Source organism: Peromyscus maniculatus, chromosome 8 (genome assembly GCF_049852395.1).
Source record: "Peromyscus maniculatus bairdii isolate BWxNUB_F1_BW_parent chromosome 8, HU_Pman_BW_mat_3.1, whole genome shotgun sequence".
In the NCBI taxonomy this organism is placed as follows: domain Eukaryota; kingdom Metazoa; phylum Chordata; class Mammalia; order Rodentia; family Cricetidae; genus Peromyscus; species Peromyscus maniculatus.
In genome coordinates this window covers 73,596,382-73,608,976 of record NC_134859.1, presented here as the reverse complement: position 1 = coordinate 73,608,976, position 12,595 = coordinate 73,596,382, and the positions used below count along the sequence as shown (strand labels likewise).

The following is a 12,595-nucleotide window of genomic DNA, read 5'->3' as shown; positions in this document are numbered from 1 at the left end:
GGCAGTGGTGGCACATGCCTTTAATCCTAGCACTCGAGAGGCAGAGGCAGGTGGATCTCTGTGAGTTCGATGGCAGCCTGGTCTACAAAGTGAGTTCCAGGACAGGCTCCAAAGCTACACAGAGAAACCCTGTCTTGAAAAACAAAAACAAAAACAAAAAAACAAAACCCCTCAAATCACATATGAGTATATATGATATACTCATACCTATAAAGTAAGTAAATTTCAAAAAACTATTAAAAATAATTAAACCTTATACTTTGCATTTTTATATATAAAAAGATATGTTGATTTTATATATGTGTTATCAATAATGTTTGGTGAATTTTTAAATTAATTTTTATTAATGTAAAAAAATTAGTTTTAGCATGACTTTTTCATACTTACACATGGTAGTTCATATTTCCCCCAAACTAATCACCTTCTTTGTTCCTACCCTTTTCCCTACACTAGTGTCTCATATCTTCTGATTTTTCTCTTTTAATAGATTGTGGATGTCTTTATGGAATATAATCTCATCCAGCAATGTACTGCCTTCTTACTTGACGCTTTGAAGAACAATCGCCCCTCTGAAGGTCCTTTACAGACTCGATTGCTTGAGATGAACCTTATGCATGCACCTCAGGTATGTGTTACTGTCTTAGTTAGGGTTTCTGTTTCTGTGATAAAACACCCATGACCAAGAGCAACTTGGGGAGGAAAAAGTTTATTTAATCTTAAACTCTTCACTCCATCACTGAGAAGTCAGGGCAGGAACCTAGCAGCAGGAACTGAAGTAGAGGTTATGGAGGAACACTATTTATTGGGTAGTTCAGCCTGTAACCCAGGACCACCTATCTAAGGAAGACACTTTTCCTGGTGGGCTTTCCCCCTCCTCATCATTAGTCAAGAAAAATGCCCAACAGAATTGCCTATAAGCAGTCTGTTAGAGCCATTGAACCTCATTTTCAAAATTGAGGCTCCCTCCTTAGTCCAGATGACTTAGGACAGATGACCTTAGTCCATGTCATATTGACATAAAACCTAGCCCGCACAGTTGTTGTGCTTTTTAGTCATACATCCAGTCCTGTTCTTGTCATCAATTATGCAGAAGTTCAGGTTGTTATTCAGAGTTTTGAGGTGTATTTTCTTAATCAAGAACATTTAGCTATACTTTCCTTTATCCACTCAGTATTGAATGTTAATGTATTTTCTGGGTGTTGTGTATGCTGATGTAAAGGAGAAAGTGAGACCAGCTCTTCCTGTCTGTGGTTTTCTAGGTTGCAGATGCTATTCTAGGGAATCAGATGTTCACCCACTATGACCGGGCTCACATCGCTCAGCTGTGTGAAAAGGCGGGCCTACTGCAGCGTGCATTAGAACACTTCACCGATTTGTATGACATAAAACGTGCAGTTGTTCATACCCATCTTCTTAACCCTGAGGTATTTGTTTCTTACCTGTTAGTTGTGGTTAATTGGTATGTTGGCATTGGATGATAGTAAATTATTGATTTGTTTTTTTTCCCTCTAGTGGTTAGTGAATTACTTTGGCTCCTTATCAGTTGAAGACTCACTAGAATGTCTCAGAGCCATGCTGTCTGCTAATATTCGTCAAAATCTACAGATCTGTGTTCAAGTGGCTTCTAAGTATCATGAACAACTATCGACTCAGTCTCTGATTGAACTCTTTGAATCATTCAAGAGTTTTGAAGGTAATTAGGAATGTAAGACTTGGTAGTTAAGAGAGACATATCATTAAGCTGTTGGAGATTGTCTTTATAAAATTAATTTTATGGGACTTGGCCTTTGTGCATGAGATCCTATGAATATACAGTGTAGAAGACCATCTGCTTGGGTATTTTAAAAGTCAATTAAAGGCAGAATTTGGGGGTAAAATATGTATGGTCTTTGTGTTGTGTAAAATGAAAATACTAATGACGAGTTACAGTAATATTGCATGCGTAGACCAGACTCTTGTAATAGCAAACAGTTCTTATAAGGGCATTTTGTGCTTCATTGCCCCAGCAGTGCTTGGCTAGGTTGGTACTGCAGGTGCTTAGTGTTGGGTGATTGCTCACTGGCAGCTGCCTGTGTGCGAAGTTAGCAGTGTCTGCACCTTCGGCCATTAAGGCCCAGCATCCCAGCTGCCGCTGTTGTGCTCATTTAACCACTTGTTGGGTGGCTCTTAGGGCGTTGACTGAACTTAGTCCTCCCTAACCTTTCCTCTGTCTTGGTAGTGGTCGTGCTCTACGGTAGAGGAGGAGGTTCTTTAAGTTCCCTTGGTTTTGGTGCGCTAACAATATGTGGAATTTACCGTTTAGCATAGTAGCTACTGCATTTCTGTCGTCAGTCGAGCTGGGCTTGAGGTGAGCCACAGGAGCTGAGCGGCTGAAGCAGGTGGTCTAGGTGAGAGAGTTGTCATCACTGCAGAAAGCTCTTGTGAGCGGCACCACAGAGAGTTCTCTGCAAACTGCTTTCATGTGTCTTCTCTTATTTGTATTCATCTCTTACTGTTTGAAAACTTGAGGGCCAGGCAGACTGCAGGGGGGTCACAGGTTTAAGGGCAGCCTGAACAAAATTGTCCCAAAAAAACTAAAAAGCAGAAAAACACTTTTAAAAATATTTTTTATTGCATTAGTATTTTGCCTGCATGCGTGTCTGTGTGAGGATGTCAGATTTGGAGTTAGATACAGTTGTGAGCTGCCATGTGAGTGCTGGGAATGGAACCTGGGTCCTCTGGAAGAACAGTCAGTGCTCTTACCCGCTGAGCTATCTCTTCAGCCCCCAGAAAAACACTTTTAAACAGAATTTTCTGTTCTGTAGGGTTTGAAACTTAGGACTGTTTTATTGAACTGGTTTCTAGATTAATTTGTATTCTTACTGAACTTTTTAAGTAGTCAACTTATATTAGGGACATTTACTGTAACAATTGCTTCTAATTGCTTAAATAATTTTTAGTTCTCAAAAGTGTCCATGTAGCCAGGCTTGGTGGCACATACCTTTAATCTCAGCACTTTGGAGTCGGAGGCAGGAAGATGTCTTTGAGTTTGAGGCCAGCCTGGCTTACATTACAAAATCCAGGACAGTCTAGGACAGCCAGTAGAGATATTGCCTCAAAAAAACACAAGCCGGTCAAGGTTACACAGTGAGACCTTGTCTCAAAACAAACAAAATTGCTTATGTCACTTATTTTCAGTTGTTTTTGTTTCTTTCAGGTCTCTTTTATTTTCTGGGATCTATTGTTAACTTTAGTCAGGACCCAGATGTGCACTTTAAATATATCCAGGCGGCTTGCAAGACTGGGCAGATCAAAGAAGTGGAGAGAATCTGCAGAGAAAGCAACTGCTATGATCCTGAGCGAGTGAAGAATTTTCTCAAGGTAGGTGGCACTGAGCTGCATGCTTCTGCATGATTGAGGGTCAGCAGTTGTACAAGGGTTCAGTCATGCTTGGAAATAGTTTCCTTACATTTAAAAATCTTAGCACTCTTAAATTCTATGCTGGGTTATTTTTTTCTAAACATAATACTCTGTGGTTTCTTAAGAAATAAGGAAGGAAATTAGCAAGTAGTACTGAAGAACTACCATCTGTTTAACAAGAAGGAAAGACAGTTTCATTTCCACAGAATTTCCTTTTTTTTTTTTTTTTTTCAAAAGCACTTTATTTTTTTGTTTGTTTGATTTTTTTTTTTTTTTTTTTCTTCCTAAGACAGGGTCTCATTATTTAGCCCTGGCTGTCCTGGAACTCACTATGTAGACCAGGCTAGACTCTGAATTTATAGAGAGCTCCCTGCCTCTGCTTCCTTAGTGCTGGGATTAAAGGTGTGCACCACTATGCCCGGCTTTTTGTGTTTGTTTGTTTGTTTTTCGAGACAGGGTTTCTCTGTTTGGCTTTGTGCCTTTCCTGAACTCACTCTGTAGACCAGGCTGGCCTCGAACTCACAGAGATCCGCCTGCCTCTGCCTCCCAAGTGCTGGGATTAAAGACATGTGCTACCACCGCCCGGCAAGAAAAACTTTTTAAGAAGTTGTTCTTGATACATTTTAGGATACTTAGATCTTTCTCCGTGTGGTGACACACAGGTGTAATGCTGTGTGGTGACACACAGGTGTAATGCACTTTGGAGGTAGAGGCAGGCAGATCTCAGAGTTCAAATGCCAGCCTAATCTACAGAGTGAGACCTTGTCTCTAAATGGGTGTGCGTCCTTTGAATGCTTTAACTTCCTTTTTTTTTTTTTTTTTTTAATGCCTTTAAAATTGTTTGTCTGGGTAAAGGGTGTGCATAAGAGATCATCTCCTTCTGTCATGTAAGTCCCAGGGAGCAAACTCATCCATTTGGCAGCAAACACCCTTATCCTTTGAGCCATCTTAACACACCTCCTTCCTATTTTTTTGAGATAGTCTCATTCTGCAGTGTCTTGGCCATTCTTGAGTTTAAGATAGCCCTGCCTCATCCTCCAGAATGCCAAGATTATAGGTGGTGAGCCACGTGCAGCATTCCTGGCTTAGGTTTCTTCTCTTTTACCCTCTTTTTAAAAATATTTATTTATGTTTTCATTTTGTGTTGGTGATGGTATTCCTGTGCCCAGGCAAGCACACGGAGGTCAGAGGTCAGCTCTTGGAAGTCATTTTGTCTTTCAGCATGTGAGTCCTAGGTCTAGAACTCAGAATGTTAGTCTCAGTGGCAAGCACCTTTACCTGCTGAGCTATCTTGACATCCCCGACTTAGATTTTTCTTTTTTTTTTGGTTTGATTTTATTGGTTTACTTTTAGTATCATTTTCAGGATTCTTGATCGTTTGTGAGAAAATACCCAGGTTTACTTCTAGCATCCAATCTGCCAGAATTTGGAAATGAAAACATTAATCATGTATAATTCATAAATCAAGAGGGTCAAGGAAACTTGGCATTGTGACACATGAATTCTGTAGGAGAGGAGTCAAGACTTCCTGTTCTGGACTGGAGAATAATACATTAAAGAATGCTAAGTTATAGACGCAGTGAAGAACTGGGAACTTGTTTAATATTTAACTTGGCTTATTAGCAGTATTCTTATACCTACCAGTTATTTCGTGGGGAAAAATAATTATTTGTAGCTATCTATGAAAAACCAGGAAAATTACAAAACCCACAGAGTACCACCTGCCCACTGTCACACATAAGAAATTATTTTACTTTTGACTTATGGGAGAATTCTAGATTGAGCACAATTATATGAGAATTGCATTTCCTACCTCTCCACCTGTTATCACATGGAAATAGTTCATAGCTGTATTGGCTGGTTCTCCTAAATTGATCTGGGCTCTGTGTTACATGGATAAACCCATAGGGGTTTTTAATGTAAGAAATGCTGAAATTGTCTTACATTGTAGAATGAAAGGTAAACATCTTAGCTCATCTGACTTTTTTGGGGAGCCTAGCTAGTATGATAATGCTGAAAGTCAAACTTTCTAGAGTTCCCAAAAAACTTGTCGAGGCAAGGAGTTGTGGGTCCGTGCTGCTAGTGCACCCCCACCGTCTCACAGGCCAAGCTTACTTCCTCTTGAACATCCTCACTTGTTCTGTTTTCTTTTTAATACAATCAGATTCTTAGTTGAATTTCTTTTTGTTATTAAATTCATCTTTTCATTTCTCTTCAGCCTTGGGATATACTGTTTGAGTTATCTTTTATGTTAAAACAGAAGTAAACTTAACAATTACAACTTAAGTATGACATTCTCAAGTTTAAAAAACAACACCTAGCCAGGCAGTGGTGGCACACGCCTTTAATTCCATTATTTGGGAGGCTGAGGCAGGTGGAACTCTGAGTTATTTTATAGAGCGAGTTCCATGACAGCCAGGGCTACACACAGAGACCCTATCTTGAAACGCTTTAGAAAACAAACAAAAAACTTAACATTTAAGCCCGATACGGGAAACTATTTTCAGACCCATGATCTATTCCTTGTTCCCTTTATCTTACTTTATACTATGCTTTGTCTCTTGGAGTTACCTCAGTCTCCCTGGATGACTCACTATCCCTGGAACTTGCCTATTGGAAGCTTTGCATCTGCCTCAGACCATTTTTCTCTGAGACCTTCATGATATCTTCCTTGACTTTGAGGTTTCTGACCTAATGTCATGAGAGGTTTTTCCTGTTACTCGACCTAAAATAGAAACTACAAGAGCTAGGAAACTAGCTCAGTCAGTAAGTTGCTTGCCATACAAGCATGAGGGCCTGAGTTAGAGCCCAAACCCAAGTGAAAATGTTGGATGTGGTACCTTATGCTTGTAACCCTTGGCAAGGTAGATCCCTTGGTGAGTTCCACACCAATGAAAAGACTGTCTTGAATAGGATGACTAGTATTCCTCAGGAATGACACCTGAAGCCCTCTGTCTCCACATTACATAGGCAAACAGTAGAATATCTGTACCCAGTTCCTCCTCTTGTCCTGCTTCATTTTCACTGTAATACCCTCTGCTGTGAAGGAAACATGTCTCTTCTCACTCTGAGGCAGTTTCCTTGAGACACACAGGACTGTTTACTTTAGAGCCTGATACATAAGTACTCAAGAAATAGTTGTTAAATTTGTGTTGTAGAAAACCTCTGCATGTATTTTCACAATTGCAGTTTTTGTCTTAAAATGGTTGCTAACAAGAATAATGGTTGATAGCTTAGTAAATAGTTGAAAATGTATAGATAGCATGGGGCTGGAAAGATGGCTCATCAGTGAACAGTGCTTGCTGCTCTTCCAGAGGACTCAAATTCAGTTCCCAGTATCCGTGTGTTGGATTGCTCACAAACTGCCTGCTACTCCAGGGTCGTCCAATGCTTCTGGCTTTTGTGGGCCCTTACATCCATGTGCACATCACTATACACATAATTAAAAATAAAACATTTAGAAATGTATAGCATTAGTTTTATGCATGTTGTGCAGGTTTAGACAAATAAGAAAATACCACAGTTCTTGTCAAGAATGAAATTGCTAAGTGATCTGCTTGTATGTTTTTCCACAATGTGATGAAGCTTATATTTTCTGTGCACAGAAGATTCATGTGATACACTGAGTTTTTTAATGTTTATTTAGGAGGGAAAATTGTCCTGGAAACTTTGCATTTGTAGAAGCAGACACATCCTTTCTAGAAATGATTGAAGCAGCATTAGTAGTGTTTTCATTTTTTTTTTTTTAGGTTTATTTATTATGTATAGTGTTCTGCTTGCATGTGTCCCTGCAGGCCAGAAGAGGGCACCAGATCTTGTTACAGATGGTTGTGAGCCACCATGTGGTTGCTGGGAATTGAACTCAGGACCTCTGGAAGAGCAGCCAGTGCTCTTAACCTCTGAGCCAGTTCTTCAGCCCATGTTTTCAATTTTTGAAATAAATATTCATACATTGCCTTCCCTTAAAGTGAACAACCTGCAGTTGAACTTCAACTTCAAATTTATAGCCATTTTTATTTTTTCAATTTAGTTTAGCTCACAAAATTTTCTTGATATTTTCTGAACCTTTCATGGATTAATCTTATAATTGGCGAGCTAGAGCCTAATCTTAAGAACCATTTTATGGTCTGGGGATGTTGCTCAGTGGTAGAACACTTTTCTAGCCTAATCCTCAATACTGGAGGATAAAAGAAAAAGAAAAAAACAGAAACAAAGACAAAAGAACTGTTTTATTCTAACCTTAAAAAGAAGTGGCTACCATTGGGGAAAGTTCTATCCTGCTTAGTTTCTGTTTCCTTAGTTGTCTCTTAGAGGAATCATTTATTGAGGGATGTATCACTGTGTATAAATGAATTCCTGATGGAAACTGTTGTTTTTTGTGCTGTACCTTATGTCTGTGGAATATAACAGGACATGTATCAGGTAACTGCCCCACGCAGGTCTTACCCTTACCTGTCTATAACATCTCTGTCAGTCTCTAAGTCGGACTGTAGCTTCGTCTTTGTAATGGTGAAGCAGTTGGCAATTTAAAGATGTCTTTTCTTTAAATTCTTTGTTGTGTTTAATTCATGGCCATTATCACAGTGCTCTTTGTAGACTTAATTATAGTAGATTGTTAGAGCCTGAGTGTATCGCTTGATTTGGGGGAGGGCTAGAAAATAAATCATTAGTTTGAAACAAATGTGAGCATTTGTGCCACCGATGTGAGGATAGTTCCTAAATCAACTGCCAAGTTCAGCTGAACTGTTTAGTATTAATGAAAGTCCCAATGTAGTGATTTCAAACCTGTGTGCCTCTGCTGGCGGCTCACAAATCTTGATTTGTTAAGTTTTTTATTAAGGATGTGTGGGGAGGGCTTGATGTTTTGCTTGTGAACCTAAGCTTTGCTGTATTGAAATGGGGAGATGTACACTCAGCTCTGGGGGTCATTTCTTTCTTTTAACAGCAGAGGGAAGTTTGTATAAACCTCTCCCATCAGCACAGAAAGGATTCTCATATTTTACTTAATGCAAGGAGAAAATTGAAGCTTTTTTTGTTTTTTCCCTCTTCCAGGAAGCAAAACTAACAGATCAGCTGCCTCTGATCATTGTTTGTGATCGATTTGACTTTGTCCACGACCTCGTGCTGTATTTATATAGAAACAATCTTCAGAAGTATATAGAGATTTATGTCCAGAAGGTAAACCATTTCAACCTCATCACTGCAGTATTCTGAATTGCTCTTGAAACTTTGTGCCCGTTAAGAATGGTCTGCTAGAGTAGCTTCCAGTGGTTTTTGTCCCAGCACAACCTTTGATTAAAATTTTACATCCATGCCTGTATATGAAGTGTGAGAACAGAACCATTACAAGTTGTAAAGTCTAGGAACCAAACCCCAAACAGATGTCTTAAACAATGTTAGATTTGGGTGTTAGAAGTTTTATTTCTTGAAGATAATCTAGCAGGGCAGCTTTGTCGTAACTGGAGCTTTGCACTTGCTGATCTTCCCTGGTCATCCTGTCTGCTGCTGTTCCTGGACTTCAGCACATAGAGCACTCCTTAGGTAGAACTAATTAAGCAAACCAACATGGGAGACTATGGTGCAAGTGCTCCCAATGCTTGTGAGACTTGTGAGGCCTTCTTAGCTGGACTTGTGCTAAATTCCTTCATCTGACTATACATTTATATTCACAGTTTATGGGCTTTAAAAATAAATGGTCTTCTAAGTTTTTAACTCAGTTTTGCTTGTTAATGTAATGCTGTGCTTTTTATTTTCTTTTTTACAAACCTAGGTAAATCCAAGTCGACTCCCTGTGGTTATTGGAGGGTTGCTTGATGTTGACTGCTCTGAAGATGTCATTAAAAATTTGATTCTTGTCGTGAGAGGTCAATTCTCTACTGATGAGCTTGTTGCTGAAGTTGAAAAGCGAAACAGGTGTGGTCCTGTTTTCCCCGTGACACCAGATGAATCTGTAGCCCCTTGTAGTGTGGTTGGGAATAGTTGACTGTGTCTGGAGCTGCTCAGCAGCTGGTGAGAAGATGACAAGCTAGCTGGCTTTCAGAGTGGAAATTGGATTTGTGTGCGTGCGTGCGTGCACGTTTTGTTTTCCGAAATGTATTTCTATAGTTCTGAAAGGATCGTGCTGTTTGTAACATAGCCTATGGGGGTTTTGTTTTCCGCACTAGATTGAAGCTGCTTCTACCTTGGCTTGAGGCCAGAATTCATGAGGGCTGTGAGGAGCCTGCTACTCACAATGCATTGGCCAAAATATACATCGACAGTAACAACAACCCAGAGAGATTTCTTCGAGAAAACCCCTATTATGACAGTCGTGTTGTTGGAAAGTACTGTGAGAAGAGAGACCCACATCTGGCTTGTGTTGCTTATGAACGTGGCCAGTGTGATCTGGAACTCATCAATGTAAGTACTGCTTCCTGAGCTGTAGAGGCACCTGTAACTTTTTAACTAGTTGTATCTCTGAATAGCAAATTTTGAATTTCTAATATGATTTTGGGTATTATTGAGCAGTTCTGGGCAGATAAGTCCTTTTTTAAAACTTTAATTAGAAACAGTAGTAAACCTAAAAGTGCCCAAAATGTAAAGTCTGACTGCACTCTTCCTTGGCATGTTAACCCCATTAGCTTTACTTGTTCCTGTACACGGTCATAGATACCTGAACATGAGCGTTTTAACTGTTATAGACCATGTGGACTTGTGTCCTTTGGGTTCTTATTTTCTAAGAATAAGTAGATACTAGCTACAGTCAATATGACATTAATAAGGGACTTTGAAGAATCTGGTTTTTTTTAGTGTTGTCAGGATTTTGTATAGTTTAGAACCATAATTGTGTCTTCTCTCTTTAATCTTTTTATTCTGAATCAGTTCTTAGAAATGTATGGCATTTGTTTGTTTGTTTGTTTGTTTGAGACAGGGTTTCTCTGTAGTTTTTGGAGCCTGTCTTGGAACTCACTCTGTAGCCCAGGCTGTCCTTGAACTCACAGAGATTCACCTGGCTCTGTCTCCCGAGTGCAGGGATTAAAGGCATGCGCCACCACCGCCTACCAGAAATGTATGTTTTTAATGACAGGTATCTTTGCTAAAACTCCTTTTTTATTTGTATTCTGTTACAAATTTTACTGGTGAAATAAATGCATAACCAGATTTTCCCATTGTAAAGTGAAGAACCTAAGTGGCTGTTAGTCAGTTCACAGTTGCATCGTCACGACTCTTGCCACCTTCCAGGGTCTCATCCCTGAGGAAGGAGACCCTCTTTCGATACTCTCCCTTCCCACAGACCTTCACAGATCCAAACCACACTCAACCCCTGTGGATTTGTCTGTTCTGTATATTGTTTCAACTAAAAGGTTTACATTGTGTGCACATGTATGTAGAGGTCAGAGGACAACTTGTGGGAATCTGTGGTCTTCTTCAACCATACGGATCTCAGGAACCCCACTCAGGTCATCAGCTTTGGTGGCAGGTGCCTTTACCTACTGAGCCATCTTGCCACCCCCTGGACATCTCACATAGATGTATAGTCTCCTTACTTCCCTCTCATGCCGTGCTGGGAAAGCACTGCATCATCTGAGCCTTGTGCCTGGCCGAAGTAAAACAGTTCGCATTTTGAGTTTCCCTGGATCACTTCTTAGCTTTTCACCTAAAATCAAGTGCTTCTGTAATGGTTCTCTGTGCTTGGATTTAGATCATACATTTCTACTCAGAATCTACTTAAATGACATTTGGCCCATGCTTCTGAATTCAGAAGCACATTATAAACAGGTGAGCATGCTCTGTGGGCCATGCACATATCCTTTTCTCCTCCACCCTGCTTAGCCTCTGTGAAGCTTCAGCCCTTTCTCCTGGTTATTAGTTATGTGTTAAGAATTGAAGGGTAGAGCACTGGGCTGTCGTGAGCAAGGCCCTGGGTACAATCCCAGGCACTGGAAAAAGAAAAAGATTCTGTCATTTATCAGTCAGTATTCTTAAATTCCTGGATTTATAGATTCTTGTTTTACTCTTTGAATTATAATCCATTAATATTTGTAGTTGGAATTTTCTAGCTCCCAAATAAAGAAACAGAGGCTTATTATTATCAATTATGGATCCTTGGCCTTAGCTTAGGCTTGTCCCATTACCTCTTTTAACTTAATTTAACTAACCTGTTTCTATTCATCTATGTTTTGCCTTGGGGCTTTTTACCTGTCATTCTGTATGTCCTACTTTCCTGCTTCTCCTGTGTCTTTCTGTCTGGCCCTGGGCCTCTCCCTGGTGTCTTTTTCTTTTTTCTTTTTTAGCTTAGATTCCTCCTCCTACTTACTCTCCCTGCCCAGAAGTCCCACTTATACCTCCTCCCTCGCTATTGGCCATTCAGCTTTTTATTAGATCAATCAGGTGCCTTTGGCAGGCAAGGTAAAACAGCAACACATCTTTACATAATAATTAAACAAGTGCAACACATCTTTACATAGTTAAACAAATATTCTACAACATAAACAAATGTAACTCATCTTTGCATAGTTAAACAGATATATAAAAAAATACTGTTTTTTATATTGGAACTCACATTGTCACCTGGTTTGTTGGCACTTCATTTCTGATTAAACAGTAGAGCATGCACATTGTGTAACTTTCCCAGCTTAGAGTTGCTCATTTTTCCAGGGGAACCTCCCCTCCACCTCTTTTATCGAAGGATGCCATTAGTAACCAAGATCTGTACTAGAGATGTGTTTACTTCTAGAATCAGTTCAATGATCAGATCTAAGAAACTTATGTATGTACATACTTTCAAAGATTATGCATAAGTATATGGAAAAGTAAGTGTGCAAGAATAGTTTAATAAAACACTGAAAGAAAGTTTTGAAGGTAACCAGCCCTGTATTAGAACATGATGCAAAGCCTATAATTTAAAGTAATATAATACTAACGTTTGAACATCGAAAATAAGCTGAGTATGGTAGTACATGTCTGTTATTGCAGCCTTGAGAAGTGGAGGCAGGGTGATAGGAATTTGAAGCTCTAGTACATGAGACTATCATCCCCCAAAAATAAAAAAAAATAAACAGATGCAATAATGGAATTCTCCCCCCCCCCCTCCCCGCCAAGACAGGGTTTCTCTGTGCAATCCTGGCTGTCCTGGAACTCACTTCTGTAGTAGAACCAGGCTGGCCTCAAACTCACAGAAATCCGCCTGCCTCTGCCTCCCAAATGCTGAAATTAA

The 12,595-nt window shown here is 39.7% G+C and overlaps 1 protein-coding gene across 2 annotated transcripts in view; it reads left to right on the top strand.

The window, feature by feature from the left end:
• Window positions 1-12,595, top strand: part of Cltc (clathrin heavy chain) — a 64,240-nt gene that overhangs the window by 36,983 nt on the left and 14,662 nt on the right. For both annotated transcript variants that reach the window (XM_006983198.4, XM_006983197.4), the window contains exons 11-17: window positions 488-625; window positions 1,260-1,424; window positions 1,513-1,693; window positions 3,197-3,360; window positions 8,452-8,577; window positions 9,170-9,312; window positions 9,564-9,798. In XM_006983198.4, the coding sequence (XP_006983260.1) occupies window positions 488-625; window positions 1,260-1,424; window positions 1,513-1,693; window positions 3,197-3,360; window positions 8,452-8,577; window positions 9,170-9,312; window positions 9,564-9,798 (1,152 nt within the window). The remainder of the gene's footprint in view (window positions 1-487; window positions 626-1,259; window positions 1,425-1,512; window positions 1,694-3,196; window positions 3,361-8,451; window positions 8,578-9,169; window positions 9,313-9,563; window positions 9,799-12,595) is intronic.